The 15,634-nt window shown below is 42.9% G+C and overlaps 1 protein-coding gene across 1 annotated transcript; it reads left to right on the top strand.

Moving 5' to 3' along the window:
- Positions 1 to 1,255: 1,255 nt before the first annotated feature.
- LOC306698927 (carbohydrate sulfotransferase 8-like) lies at positions 1,256 to 14,642 on the top strand (the record flags this gene model as incomplete). Its single annotated transcript, XM_079163427.1, has 4 exons — positions 1,256 to 1,269; positions 6,541 to 6,704; positions 12,772 to 12,812; positions 13,620 to 14,642. The coding sequence occupies 4 exons, from the start codon at positions 1,256 to 1,258 to the stop codon at positions 14,640 to 14,642; spliced, it is 1,242 nt and encodes a 413-aa protein (XP_079019553.1).
- Positions 14,643 to 15,634: the final 992 nt, after the last annotated feature.

Here is a 15,634-nt window from a genome sequence, read left to right on the forward strand (position 1 = left end):
GGCCGAAAACACGAGGTCTTCGTCGTCCGACGAGGAATCAGCCGGAAGTCCAGGACTTCCTCCGGTGAAACGTGTCTTGCTTCCTCGTTTCGACATCTTCGTAAAACTAAATGCCAACGTCTTCAAACAAACCGTAAAAACGAGGCAAAAACAGGCGGAAGCGGCGAGTCAACAACGTGCAGGTGCTGTGAGACCAAAGGTGCTGCGCGTACCTGTGGTAGCGTGCTGTGGTCGCGTGCGTACCTGTGGTAGCTGCGTAATCGCGATTCTCGTCTTGCTGGCTATTTTATATTTACGCGTGGCAATATCTCCCGAACCCATTGGTCGAGCTCCATGGTACATACCTCCCTTGAATTGTTAGAGCCAATAGAATTGAGTAATCCTGTTGAGAATGACTGACAGTACTGTTAGCCAGTCAAAATCAGCAAATCTCCGTAAATTGTGACGTGACGCTCCGAAAGCAGGGAGAAGGTTCCTCCCATCTCCCTCGCTCTAAATACCCTCCCAAGGAAAAAGAATGACGAATATATTAGACAGGAAGTCCGTTGAACTTTTACCGGCGAAAAAATGCGGCGATATATGCTTTTTCTTCATGAAAACGCCAAAGTTGAGGGGCATTTATATAAGGAGCCCCCCATCTGGACGCCCCGCGGATTGAAGGTTTAACACTGTTTTCATTTGAAGCTCTTCTGTAACGTTAGATCGTCGTGTGAAGCGTTCACTGTAACATTGAACCTGATTCTCATGTAGAAGCTCTGGACAGATCATGTCTACTAATGTCCGCTGACATGTTTGAGAACCTTTGTGATCTAACTTTAGTTCTCCAACCATCTTAGTTTGATCATATTTAGATCAGAGAAGTCTTCTTCTCATGTGAGCCCACAAACCCTTTTAATGAGTTCAGTGTTTGGGCCGCTGGAATTACGTCCGTGCTTATCAGTAGGTGGCGCTATGACTATGAGTTAATATTGCAGAAGTCTTAAAGTCATGACAGTCAACAAACATGCCAAGTTTGGGACAGTTTTGACGAGTTACACCAGCTTGATGGATGATGGTGAACCATGTAAAATGGCCGCCACACCAAGTCAACGTTGTTCAATAAAACCTAAAGCTTTTAGTAACTTTTAATCACTAAGGTCTTTAGATTGTTCTGACCAAATTCTAAGCTGATCTGATTCATTTCCTCGGAGGAGTTCGTTAAAGTACAGCACCTGGAAATTACAAAAAAACACTTGAAATTCATACAAAATTCAAAATGGCCGACCTCCGGTTGGGTTTATGGATCCCTGTCGTCGAAATATTGTAGGGGGCGCTATCGAGCCGACTTGCCACTCTGTAGCATTACAATCACATTAGATAACTACATTCAGGATTTTAAATGTGTTTGACAAGTTTGGTTATGTTTTGAGCATTTTTAGCGCCTCAAAAACACCTTCGTTCTTCATGGCGAAGAATGCATCGCCACAGCAACGGCGTTCGACAAAACATCAAACTATGATTAAAAATGGTCCTGCAGATGTCTTCAGGCCTGGAGTCTCATCAAACACGTGAAATCTGGTAAAGATCTGATGATGTGGAGTCGAGTTACATGTTTATTCGTTCATGGCGAAGGATTGAAATTCGTCGAACCGCCACGTCGCCGCCCTTCAACAACTTCTTACAATCTTTACTGTGATTCTGAATGTTCATGTGTGTTCTGAGTCACGATGTTACGACATAGGAGAGATTTGGAGCAGATTACACAATGTACGGCCGAGTTACAACAACTTCCTGTTTGGCGGCGATGCCTCCACGCCACGGATACATAGTTCGATAACTTTTTGATCTTTGAGTACGTTTTCACTGCCAAGCTCTCCAGAGCAGACTGAACACATCTGAAGTGGATCGGGTTCAATCTCGAGGAGGAGTTCGTTAAAGTATGACGCCTTGAAACTTGTTGACTTCCTGTTTGTTTTAGTGAAAAAGGCTTTTTAGTCCGTCCCATCACGTTCCACATCCTCCCACATGTCACACAGCGAGGTGAACCCCGATGCTGGGGCTACTCAGCAGGGGGCGCTATGGAGCCAATACTTCATACCGCAGCTGGACAACACAACCAGACTGCAATGTTCGCACAAATTGGCTTGTGTGCCAAATTAAACAAAATTCCCAGCATTCCATGCTCCTCCTTTTTGCGACGAAACACGCGATAATAATAATAAACAATAGAAGAACAATAGGTCCTCGTGCCCTAATTAGAACCGAAAACTCCGCTAATAATAATGTATAAACTGAATTGTGGACGTTTATTGTGAAGGCTTCACAGCTAAACTTCCGGTATCTTCTCGCTCGTGAACACACACACACACACACACACACACTTCTGCTCCCCGTCCTCCGTAACTTTGGGCGTTTTCCCTCCCGGTTCCCGGTTCTCTCCTCTCGGTTTCTTCTTCTTAAGGTCTTCCGGAGGTTTACGTCGGTCTGTTATTGTTCCTCCTCGCGGAGAGACGGAGGTGATCAGATCCGGAGAAGAAGACTTTCTAACGGACCGGTGAACTCATGCTGGTCCTCACACAGGTGAGAGGAACCGGGACCGGGATCCAGTGTAACGTTCTATTTATGTTGTCTGTGCTACTTTTTGCCCATTTATTATATTATTTATATATTATAAATATTTATATTATATAATATGTAATAATAATAATATAGACATATTATATATTATAAATATATCTATTTAAATATATCTATATAAATATATTTATTTATATATATCTATATAAATAGATATATTTATATATATCTATATAATATAGATATATATAAATATATATCTCAAATATATAAATGAGATATACATTTATTTATCTACATTTATATCTTTATTTCTCCAGATTAGTATTTGTATATTTCTTTACTTCTATAGATTTAATATATATATATTTATATAGTTCTTTATCTCTTTCATGACGCTATTTCTCTAGATGTGTATTTTTCATTATTTCTCTATATTTATATTTTTCTTTACAGTTATTACCCTCTTCTTATATGATCTAAAATTATATTTTATGGGAACACAATGTGTGTTTTTGACATTTTGACTCATGTGACGGAGCTTAAAGTGAGGTTATATTGACTTGATGGATATTTAAATCTAATGGTTGGTATCTGTTGTCTGCTGGTAGTTTAATGTATGAGTCCAGTTTAATGTGTGATTGTAGTTTACTGTCTGACTGTAGTTTAATGTCTGATTGTAGTTCTATGTCTGATTGTAGTTTTATGTCTGAATGTAGTTTTATGTCTGATTGTAGTTTAATGTATGGTTGTAGTTTTATGTCTGACTGTAGTTGTATGTGTGGTTGTAGTTCTATGTCTGATTGTAGTTTTATGCCTGGTTCCAGTTTTATGTCTGACTGTAGTTTCATGTCTGATTGTAGTTTTATGTTTGACGGGACAAGTTCAACTTTACCTTTCATCAAACTGAGGTTGCTGACATAAAGATGGATGACCTCATGTTGACGTGATTACCAGACACTACAGTTGTTAGTTTGTTTGTGAGTCGTCATGGCAACATGTAACCTGGTGACACCGACTGAAGCCTGACTACCACAGAGGACAGTCAGACTCAGATGATTCTTCTTCCATAAACCAAAAGTGATGATTATCTCTGACGGTGTTTACCTGTGAGATGATGTCTGAATCTCTAGGATGTTTTTATGATAATGAGATAATGAGATAAAGAGATAATGAGATAAAGAGCGTGAACCTCGTTATTTCAACAAGAACAACGTTGAACTGAACAGTTTCAAGTCTCAACTGATGAGTTGAATCATTCATGTTTAGGGGCAATATCTCCAGTTACTGTGGATCCATAAAAGGAGAGAGATGAAGATAAAGAACAGAATAACATTTATTATCATCTCGTCTTCTGTATTCTGTATGAGGAGGAGGAGGAGGACGAGGAGGAGGAGGAAGAAGAGGATCCATCTGCTGCTTGCTCTCCTCTGTCAGAGGGGAGGTGAACGAGCTGCTCTGTGATCGTACTGAATTATTTCTCTACTCGCTGCTAAAAATAACCTACTGTCCTGAACACCTCACAACACACACACACACACACACACACAGAGTAGGAAACGTTAAACCTTAATGATTAACTATTGATTAAGCACTGAAAGCTTATGAAATAATCAGTTCTGTTCTGTTGTCAATAAAGTTAATTTAAAGAATATCTACATAAATTAAATCAGATCTGGTGTTTTCATCATGTAATCCGATCAGATTATTGATTTGATTCATCAATGTGAGTTGTGTTGTCATATTAAACACGTCACAATCATGTTGACTATCGTTCTGTTTTTGATTCATCGATCAGTTGTTTTGTCTTTTAAAGGTCTAAACATCATGAAACAATCACTTTTAATAGAGATGATGTCACCGCGTCTTTATTTCTGCTCAGATATTTAAATTATTGGTGGAGATACGAGGTGTTTTACCTGCAGAGATACGTGTTCTCTTCATTGATCGACAGAAGGTTCTACTTTACTTCTTCATGTTTAAAGGTTTTTTATGGAGCAGGAATGAACACATGAATGTCATGATGGATCATATGAATCAGTGACCTCGTGTTACCTTCAGGGACCTCTTGTGATTGAGTGAACATGTACTTAAACGTTAGCGTGTACTCTTTAATGTGAAGCTCTTTGATAGTGAAATGCATCCTGGGATTTGTAGTTGTTTGAAAGGCTTGTTTATTTTTGGTAAATGTGTAAGAAAAAGATATTTAAAAGATATTAAAATGATAAAAAATAACACGAGACTGTATTGAGCTGCTCAGGATCAACATGGAACCATGAAAACATGAAAACAGAGAGAGATGAGGAGTTTATATCCATAAGATTAGAGTCTCATCAGAGAATGAAGGATTAATGTTTGGAGCTGATCAACTCATCTTATTTATAGATTATAGTCATCATTATGTTTATGGTTCTTCTATATTCATCTGCTCTGGGATCATAAAGCAGGATCTTTGTGTTTCAGTCAGAGAAACGTTGGATAAAACACTCACAGACACAGAGATTCAAGTTCATAGATTTAAGACTTCAGTAGGAACCAATGAGCTTTGAGCTGAGAGCCACAGACAGGAAGTCCGTATTAAGAGACGGACTGATCCTTTAATGTGTTTAAAGTGTGGTGACCTACAAACTACATTCATCTCAGCAGAGCACAGGCTGCTCCATCATATCATTATTGTTGTTGTTGTTGTTATTATTATTGTTTTCCCACTAGCATCGCTAAAAACAAATCTCCAGTACGTAGGTAACAACAGAACACAGACCCTGTGGTGTTTGTTCTGCAGCATGTGTTTCACAGTTTAGCTAGCTAGTTAGCTACCGGGAGATAGCTAACTGTAAACACTAGCCACAGAACAAACACCACAGTGTGATGATATATAACAGCTGCAAACAGTCGTAGACAGCCGCAAGCAATCGCTAGCAGCCGTAAGCAGCCGTAAGCAGCCGCAAGTAGCCGTAAGCAGCCGCAAGCAGCCGCAAGTAGCCGTAAGCAGCCGCAAGTAGCCGCAAGCAGCCACAAGCAATCGCTAGCAGCCGTAAGCAGCCGTAAGCAGCCGCAAGTAGCCGTAAGCAGCCGCAAGCAGTACGCAAGCAGCCGCAAGCAGCCACAAGCAATCGCTAGCAGCCGTAAGCAGCCGCAAGCAGCCGTAAGCAGCCGCAAGCAGTACGCAAGCAGCCGCAAGCAGCCACAAGCAATCGCTAGCAGCCGTAAGCAGCCGCAAGCAGCCGCAAGCAGCCGTAAGCAGCCGCAAGCAGTACGCAAGCAGCCGCAAGCAGCCACAAGCAATCGCTAGCAGCCGTAAGCAGCCGCAAGCAGCCGCAAGTAGCCGTAAGCAGCCGCAAGTAGCCGCAAGCAGCCACAAGCAGTACGCAAGCAGGTGTAAACAGCCGCAAGCAGCCGCAGACAGCTGTAAACATAATCAGGGTAGAAAGAACTATATATTTATATATATATATATATATATATATATATATATATATATATATATATATAAATACATATAACTATTAATTTAATACTACTACTAATAATGTAACACATTAAAGGTAGAAGCAGCTAAATAATCCCTCTGACGATCATTGTCAGAATGTTCATGGCTGCTCTGTCTGTCTGTCTGTGTGTGTGTGTGTGTGTGTGTGTGTATGTGTGTGTGTGTGAGTGTGTGTGTGAGTGTGTGTGTGTGTGTACCTGTGTAGCTTATCTCCATAGCGACTAGAGTCTCACCTGCTGAGGGAGAAGCAGATGTTCCTGCACGGCCTCATGGAAACACACTCTCACACACTCTCACACACACTCACACACACTCACACACACACACACACACACTATATGTGCATCAGTTAGTCTGAGACTGTTCATGAAACAATAGTGATTAACACACTGAGGTAATGTGATGGAGCTGATCAGAGGTCAGATCTCTAGCAGGTCTAACCTGCCCTCCCTGTGTGTCTTCAGGCTGTCCTGCGGTGGCTGATCTGGGGTCAGCCTGGTGGACTCTAGGCTGCAGGACTGTGCTGTGTCGGTCATGAAGAAGCCGCCCTGCTCCCTCTACTGCTCCCTCTGGTTCCTCCTGCTGCTGGGAGCCGGATCTCTGCTGCTGCTGGTCCGCCTCCAGGACCTGACCCAGGTGGTCCTGCAGCAGACCCCAGGTCAGTGCTCTCTGAGGTCAGCTGGCTGCTAACAGGCAGCGGCTGAACTGGGATCAGTGGAGTTCAAACATGTCACAGATAAACCTACAGACACCTGCCTCCTCCCCCTCCTCCACTTTTTACTTCTTCTTTTGACCAAGGGTCCAAAGGGACCAATTAGCTTCACAATGCTAAAATACACGTGATGTATAACCTGTAACCTACTATGTTGTAGGCTTCAGGTGTGTGTATCTCTGAGACGCTGCACGGGAGAGAGTTAGCCAAGAAGCTAACCGTTGTGATTGTTTCCTTAGATTAAGAATCTATTTTTACGTGTTGAAAACATTTATTATTCCTGATGCCCTGGGTTGAGTCTGTCCACCAATCAGAGGCTGTGTGCCTGACTAGTCCACCAATCAGAAGCTGTGTTCCCGACGAGTCCACCAATCAGAGGCTGTGTTCCCGACTAGTCCACCAATCAGAGGCTGTGTTCCCGACTAGTCCACCAATCAGAAGCTGTGTTCCCGACTAGTCCACCAATCAGAGGCTGTGTTCCCGACTAGTCCACCAATCAGAAGCTGTGTTCCCGACTAGTCCACCAATCAGAGGCTGTGTTCCCGACTAGTCCACCAATCAGAGGCTGTGTTCCCGACTAGTCCACCAATCAGAGGCTGTGTTCCCGACTAGTCCACCAATCAGAGGCTGTGTTCCCGACTAGTCCACCAATCAGAGGCTGTGTTCCCGACTAGTCCACCAATCAGAGGCTGTGTTCCCGACTAGTCCACCAATCAGAGGCTGTGTTCCCGACGAGTCCACCAATCAGAGGCTGTGTTCCCGACTAGTCCACCAATCAGAGGCTGTGTTCCCGACTAGTCCACCAATCAGAGGCTGTGTTCCCGACGAGTCCACCAATCAGAGGCTGTGTTCCCGACTAGTCCACCAATCAGAAGCTGTGTTCCCGACTAGTCCACCAATCAGAGGCTGTGTTCCCGACGAGTCCACCAATCAGAGGCTGTGTTCCCGACGAGTCCACCAATCAGAGGCTGTGTTCCCGACTAGTCCACCGATCAGAGGCTGTGTTCCTGACTCTGTAGTATATAGTTTAGTAGTTTTAGAGGCTCCTATTTCAGTATAAAAACCAAACAGATGATCAGACCTGTCGGCCCTGATGTTAAAACTAACAACCATGAGTTCAGCTGCAGGAGAACGACAGTGATGAGAAGGTCCAGAGGTCAATACTGTAGTCAGCCCCAGACTTCTTTAAGGTGCCTCTTGATGAGGAGTGACTGTGAGCTTGAAGCATTGATCTCCAGCTCAGAGTAATACACCTAACAGCAGCAGTTTAAAGTACGTTTCTATTTTCTGACATCCACTTCTATCTGAGATGTGAGATTACACCTGAGCAGCACTTCTTTGGCAGAGTGAAGTCAGACATCTGCAGTAATCTGAAGCTGAATAATCCTGTAATTGTTCCTTAAACAGCAGCTTTTACATCTTTGGTCCTCGTCTGCAGAGATCAGCATGCAGAACAAACATGGTCATCAGGTTTTATATCCTCTGATCCAGTAGCAGGTCTGTGGTTGTGAGTGATGATGTATGAGCTGTGTCATCCAACTCAAGGACGGAAGTAAAGTCGTCCTTCCAGGGACATGAAAATGTCATCAAATAATGACAAGATATCACCTTTACACTCCGGCTGCACAATTCATCAGAAAATTACTCTAAGAGGAATATTGACCTCAGCAGAGACCAAAGAGTTTTATTTATTACCAACAAATCAAATCACATGTGGGGCCACACAGCCAGAAGATACATTTACAGTCAGGGGGCCGCAAAGTGGTGAAATCTGACCAGACTAAGTAAGTAAGAGTAGGGGTTAGGTATGTAATGTAATTACATAAGGTAATGTATTACTGAGCTGGCCAACCAGGTACAGAGACTGAAAACAACCACACAGAGACTCAAAACAACCACAAAGAGACTCAAAACAACCACAGAGACTCAAAACAACTACAAAGAGACTCAAAACAACCACAGAGACTCAAAACAACTACAAAGAGACTCAAAACAACCACAGAGACTCAAAACAACCACAGAGAGACTCAAAACAACCACACAGAGACTCAAAACAACCACAGAGAGACTCAAAACAACCACAGAGACTCAAAACAACCACACAGAGACTCAGAACAACCACAGAGACTCAAAACAACCACACAGAGACTCAGAACAACCACAGAGACTCAAAACAACCACACAGAGACTCAGAACAACCACACATACTCAAAACAACCACAGAGAGACTCAAAACAACCACACAGACTCAAAACAAACACACAGAGACTCAAAACAAACACACAGAGACTCAAAACAACCACAGAGACTCAAAGCAACCACACAGAGACTCAAAACAAACATACAGAGACTCAAAACAACCACAGAGACTCAAACACAGAGACTCAAAACAACCACAGAGACTCAAAACAACCACAGAGACTCAAAACAACCACACAGAGACTCAAAACAAACACACAGAGACTCAAAACAACCACAGAGACTCAAACACAGAGACTCAAAACAACCACAGAGACTCAAAACAAACACACAGAGACTCAAAACAACCACAGAGACTCAAAACAACCACAGAGACTCAAAACAACCACAGAGACTCAAAACAACCACAGAGACTCAAACACAGAGACTCAAAACAACCACAGAGACTCAAAACAAACACACAGAGACTCAAAACAACCACAGAGACTCAAAACAAACACACAGAGACTCAAAACAACCACAGAGACTCAAAACAACCACAGAGACTCAAAACAACCACAGAGACTCAAAACAACTACAAAGAGACTCAAAACAACCACACAGAGACTCAAAACAACCACACAGAGACTCAAAACAACTACAAAGAGACTCAAAACTACCACAAAGAGACACTAAATGACGACATAGTCACACATCCTCTACGATGACTTTCTTTGAAAGAGTTTTGCATGTCTTGCAGTCTGGTGGTCTGTAGGACGGTCTTTTACGTGTGTGTGTGTGTGTGTGTGTGTGTCCCATTGAAAGGTTTGTAAACCTCCGACTACAGTTCAAGTCTTACTTCATGGATCAGGTTAGACTAAAGCTGTCTGTTTGTTTTGTCTTCCTCACGATTGATTGAAGTTATAAATAGATCAGGTACCAGATTGATTAATATAAGGTTTCCTTTCAGCCGATCCACTAAAGCAGAAACTATAACTAGAGACGGCCTCTTCTTCATCTCCCTCCGTTCTGTCATAAATGATCAGGTATCACTAAAACCTGAATGATTAACTCACCGTTGATCCCAGTCGGAGTGGAGTGGAAGAAGTGTCCAATGAGATTACACACAGCTGGAATCATCTACTGGCTGTTCTTTAATTAAATCAATGTTCTCAGTTGAAGCTGTGAAACTGGAGCCCACGTCTTTTCTAACAGTCTAATCACATTTAAGTGGCTGGTTTCATTAATGATATTATATGAAACTCCTTCACCGTGTAGATGTTTAGCAGCTTGGTTTGGTGTGTCTGCACATGAAATCATCTGAAGTGACTCAATGTAACATGAAGGTTAGTCTGTGGTGTGTGGCCTATTTCAGTCCAAACAACAACATGTCACCGCTCGCCTCCCCACTTCAACAGTGCACTTTAATTAGTGTCTCACACACACTGACCATAAATAACCCGAGTGACTCGTTATTCTGTCTCTAAGTTTCTAGTTGAAGCTTCGTGTCTCATTGTCTCACAGATATGTGAACACAAAGAAGAACTCAGAGGTGTGTAAGTGAAACCTGATTCCTCTGGGTTGTTTTTTCCGGTGCACCTGGTCCCGGTTCATCAGCATCACGGCTCCGCTGTGTGTTTCTCTGACAGCACAGCTGGTAGATCATGTGATCAGCTGAGAGAACACAAACTCAAACCTTTCTTTAAGGACAAAGCAGCAATGAAGCAGGATGTTGGTTTGTAATGACTACAAATCATGAGTTTGTGTCTTTGTGGCTGTTTTGAGTCAGTTACTCTTTTTATTCTTTATTGTTCTTTATCTTTCGTTATTACTCTTTATTTTAACAAACAACATGTAGGAATGTGAAAGCAGCATTTGCTCTGGTTGTATTCTCGTCACTGTAGCAGAGGGTCAACATCTGGAGACAGATGTAACAGAGAGGAGATGTTCCTCATCATCAAACAGCAGCTAAACTCAGAAACCTTCCAACAGGAAGTCTGTTCTCTGCTTTAACGCTAACATCACTGTTAGTCTGAGGCTTTAATGAGGACGAGCTGAGAGCAGCTTCCTTCAGCCCTCCTGTGGTGTAACTGAGTCACTACACGTTAGAAACACAGAATCAGTTCCCGTAAGATCCACCAGCTCAAGTGTTTCTGTTCTGATCTACTGTCAGAGGACGGAGTGAAGGAAACATGAGTTTGTCTTCAGACAGACTCCTGATATCAGACCGGAGGGATGTGGTCCAGTGGAGCCCACATCAGTCCTGGTTCTGGTTCCCAAAACACTTCATGTTCTACTTATTCTTTAGATAATCATGCTGTGAGGTTTGGAACTACAGCCCCCATGATGCTTTATGTTGCATCGGTTCACATGTAGTCAAAGTGTCTCCATCAACAGGATGTGACTGACCTGTGACCAGTGAACCGTGGAGGTTTAGTGGAGCAGGAGGACCTGGTTTCTCCTCAACATAAAGATCTGTGAGTTCAGCAGCGCTTTAAATAAACCTGCTGAGTCAGATCAACAGACAGCAGCAGCTGCAGCGTCTCGTCTGTGATTCATGCTTCCTCTGCGGCTGCAATGCTAACAGAATGCTAACGTAAGGCTAACACAAGTCTATCACAATTCTATCACAATGCTAACACAATGCTAACACAATGCTACACTGCTGTACATAACAGTACATTACTGCAGATAGCAGTACATTACATTACAGTACAGTACTGTACATAACAGTACATTACAGTACATTACTGCAGATAACAGTACATTACATTACAGTACATTACTGCAGATAACAGTATATTACAGTACATTACAGCAGTATTCCCAGTTCTCTCAGATGTCTCCTTGTTCTCACATGTGTTTCTAACTCCTTCCTACTCCTCTGGGTAAGTCTCTCATGGTGATGAGGATCAGATCAGCCTCTTCATCATTACCGCTTTATTCCCTGCAGCCTCAGCGGTGCTGCAGCTCAGTGGATCTGAGGCATGCTGGGTAATTAATGGCTCCTGTATGGAGTCAGTAAACACACCTGTACAGCTCAGAGTGTGTGGAGTCTCTGAGGAATCCATGTGTGATATGTGAAACACACAAACTCATTATTATCATCAGCTCATGAGTTCATACTGTGGAGCAGATTCAGACTTTATTCTACTGAGATGTAACAATCTATCAGTATTTATTAAATCATTATGTTGTTGTAAACAATAGCTCAAAAACTACATTTGAATAGTATCTATATATATATATATATATATATATATATATATATATATATCCTTTGTGTCGTTGCTTTGTGCCGTTCAGTGTGTTGTTCTCACAAACTTCATTAAAGTAATCAATAGTGATATCGATCAGCTGACGGTCATGAGTCAGTTTGTTTTGTTGTCTTTGTGTTGAGAACACGGTGAAGTGCAGTCTGGGTAATAAATAACCTTCAGAGTCAGGAAGCTGCTGAGAGGCCATCTGGATCTGTGTGTGTGTGTGTGTGTACCTGTGTACGTGTGTGTTTGAGTCCTGCTTTTAAATTGTATGGATTATTGATTTTATTAATTAATTGGCTAGTCGTTGAAGTTCTAACTGATGATTAAAATAAATGTATTAAGAGAATAAAAACATTTTATACTATTTTATTGAATAAACATTAAATCAGTTAATTAAAAAACCAATCAGTGGAAGAATCAATAAAGAAAAATTAGGACATTTCTCATTCATTTTTACAACCTCTTACCCACAATCCTCCTCTGCTGATCTCCAGACCATAATAATCTCTGATGACGTTTGATGTAAATGTTAAACTGGCTCCAGATCAGCTGTTAACTCCTCTCGTCTGCAGGTGTGAGCATGTTTGAGGCTCCAAGGTGGACCAATGAGAAGGTACAGAGAACCAACACATAGAACCATCATTACAACAACACAGAACCATCATTACAACAACACAGAACCATCATTACAACAACACAGAACCATCATTACAACAACACAGAACCATCATTACAACAACACAGAACCATCATTACAACAACACAGAACCATCATTACAACAACACAGAACCATCATAACAACAACACAGAACCATCATTACAACAACACAGAACCATCATTACAACAACACAGAACCATCATTACAACAACACAGAACCATCATAACAACAACACAGAACCATCATTACAACAACACAGAACCATCATTACAACAACACAGAACCATCATAACAACAACACAGAACCATCATTACAACAACACAGAACCATCATTACAACAACACAGAACCATCATGACAACAACACAGAACCATCATTACAACAACACAGAACCATCATGACAACAACACAGAACCATCATTACAACAACACAGAACCATCATTACAACAACACAGAACCATCATTACAACAACACAGAACCATCATGACAACAACACAGAACCATCATTACAACAACACAGAACCATCATTACAACAACAGAGAACCATCATGACAACAACACAGAACCATCATTACAACAACACAGAACCATCATGACAACAACACAGAACCATCATTACAACAACACAGAACCATCATTACAACAACAGAGAACCATCATGACAACAACACAGAACCATCATTACAACAACACAGAACCATCATTACAACACAGAGAACCAACAGTTGAAGTTGAAAGGTTATTTTGGGTTCCAGGATGTGGTGACTGACTTCACTTCAGCAGCTGATCAGGCTGAAGTCCAGTTCCTCTCTGACTCTCTGTTGATTGAAGACTCAGTCGGCTCCAAACAGCCGGTGACCAAACGACACAGAAAGTTGCTTCTGAGGAACCTGAACCCGTCCGGCGCCCCTTCAGGTGCAGAGGAGGACCAACACCTCCAGCAGCAGCTGGCGGACAATCAGGCTTCCCGGCGCCGTCTGATGACCGCCGTTTGTGCCAAATACCAGCCGGGCGTCACCGAGCAGCCGGTCTCTCAGCGGCAGGTTTCCCGGGTCTACGTGGAGGACCGGTCCCGGCTGCTGTACTGTGAGGTGCCCAAAGCCGGCTGCTCCAACTGGAAGCGGGTGCTGATGGTGTTGGGAGGCAGCGCCGCCACCACACGCGACATTCTTCACGATGCGGCGCATTATGCCAACCGCCTGCGACGCCTGGAGAACCACGACTGCGTCGGCATCGCTGAGAGACTCCGCTCCTACACCAAAGTGCTGTTCGTCAGGGAACCCTTCGAGCGCCTGGTGTCGGCGTTTCGGGACAAGTTCGAGAGTCCGAACTCGTACTACCACCCGGTGTTCGGACGCCCGATCATCTCCAGGTACCGTGCCAATGCCACACGCGCCGCCCTGCGCACCGGCGCCGGCGTCACCTTCAGGGAGTTCGTCCAGTACCTGCTGGACGTACGTCGGCCGGTGGGGATGGACATCCACTGGGAGCCGGTCAGCCAGCTGTGTAACCCGTGTCTCCTCAGGTACAACTTCATCGGGAAGTTTGAGAACCTGGAGGAAGAAGCCAACTTCCTGCTGCGGAGCGTTGGCGCACCGAGGAACCTCACGTTCCCCAACTTCAAAGACAGAAACCCCCAAGCTGAGAGAACTTCCTCCAGAATCACAGTGAGATACTTCTCACAGCTGAACTCCACCGAGAGACAAAAGGCCTTCGACTTCTACTACATGGATTATCTGATGTTCAACTACCCCAAACCCTTTAAAGACCTGCACTGAGGCCAGGACCTGGGGAGGGGGCACTGAGGCCAGGATATGGGGGGGGGGGGGGGGCACTGAGTCCAGGATATGGGGGGGGGGGGGGGGGCACTGAGTCCAGGACCTGGGGGGGAGGGGCTCTAAAGCTAAGTGACTTTACAGAACAGAACTGTTTGTTTGTCGGTAGGATTACAGGTAAACCTTTGGCCTGATGTTCATGTAACTTGGTAGAGAGGTGCATTGTGGGTCACAGATCACTGTTTACTTAAGGAACCAGGTCTGAGGGATGAACTGTCCTTCGTTCTCTGTCTCAGAATGAGGCTTTAAATCTTTAACTCCTGGCTGTGGACTTTTTTTACCCACAATGCAACATGCTGCACATCAATGAGACTGAACCACTTTAGAAATGATGAACTCTGTCCTGATTATTGTTTTTATTTAAATACTATTTCATTCATTCTTAAATTATTTAAAGAGTCATCTTTTGCCTTTATGTATTTATTTATTTATTTATTCAGCTGAGTGACATGTTGATGATGATAATGATCATAATGATAATCTGTAAATAATGAACATTTATGAATGACTTCTGTGAAGTTTATTTTACGCTCTTTTCTCTGAGGCTTTACCTGGAGGACAGGTGAGTCTCTTCTTCTTCTCTTTTTAAAGGAGTCGACATGTTAAAGTAGAACGAGGACGTAGATCCACTTTAAGCCGTATCACTGCCATGTTGCACCTGCTGCGTTACGTTGATGTGAACAACAATAAATACTTGAGACACCTGATGCTTCTTATTCTGACACAATATGATGTTTATCAGATGAGATATAGATCTACTCTATACATCGTTTAAAAGGAATCACTCCTTTTATAAAAGATAATGTGTTCTTTTATATTTAAAACAGTAACGTTGGTGGGGACTACTTTCAGCGGCGGATTACACCACATTTGGTGCTCTATGAGTATTTGTATGTGAGACAGAATAAAGTAAAGCGTGATGATGATGATGAAGG

The sequence above is a fragment of the Pholis gunnellus genome (genome assembly GCF_910591455.1).
Source record: "Pholis gunnellus genome assembly, chromosome: 7".
NCBI classification, from domain to species: Eukaryota; Metazoa; Chordata; class Actinopteri; order Perciformes; family Pholidae; genus Pholis; species Pholis gunnellus.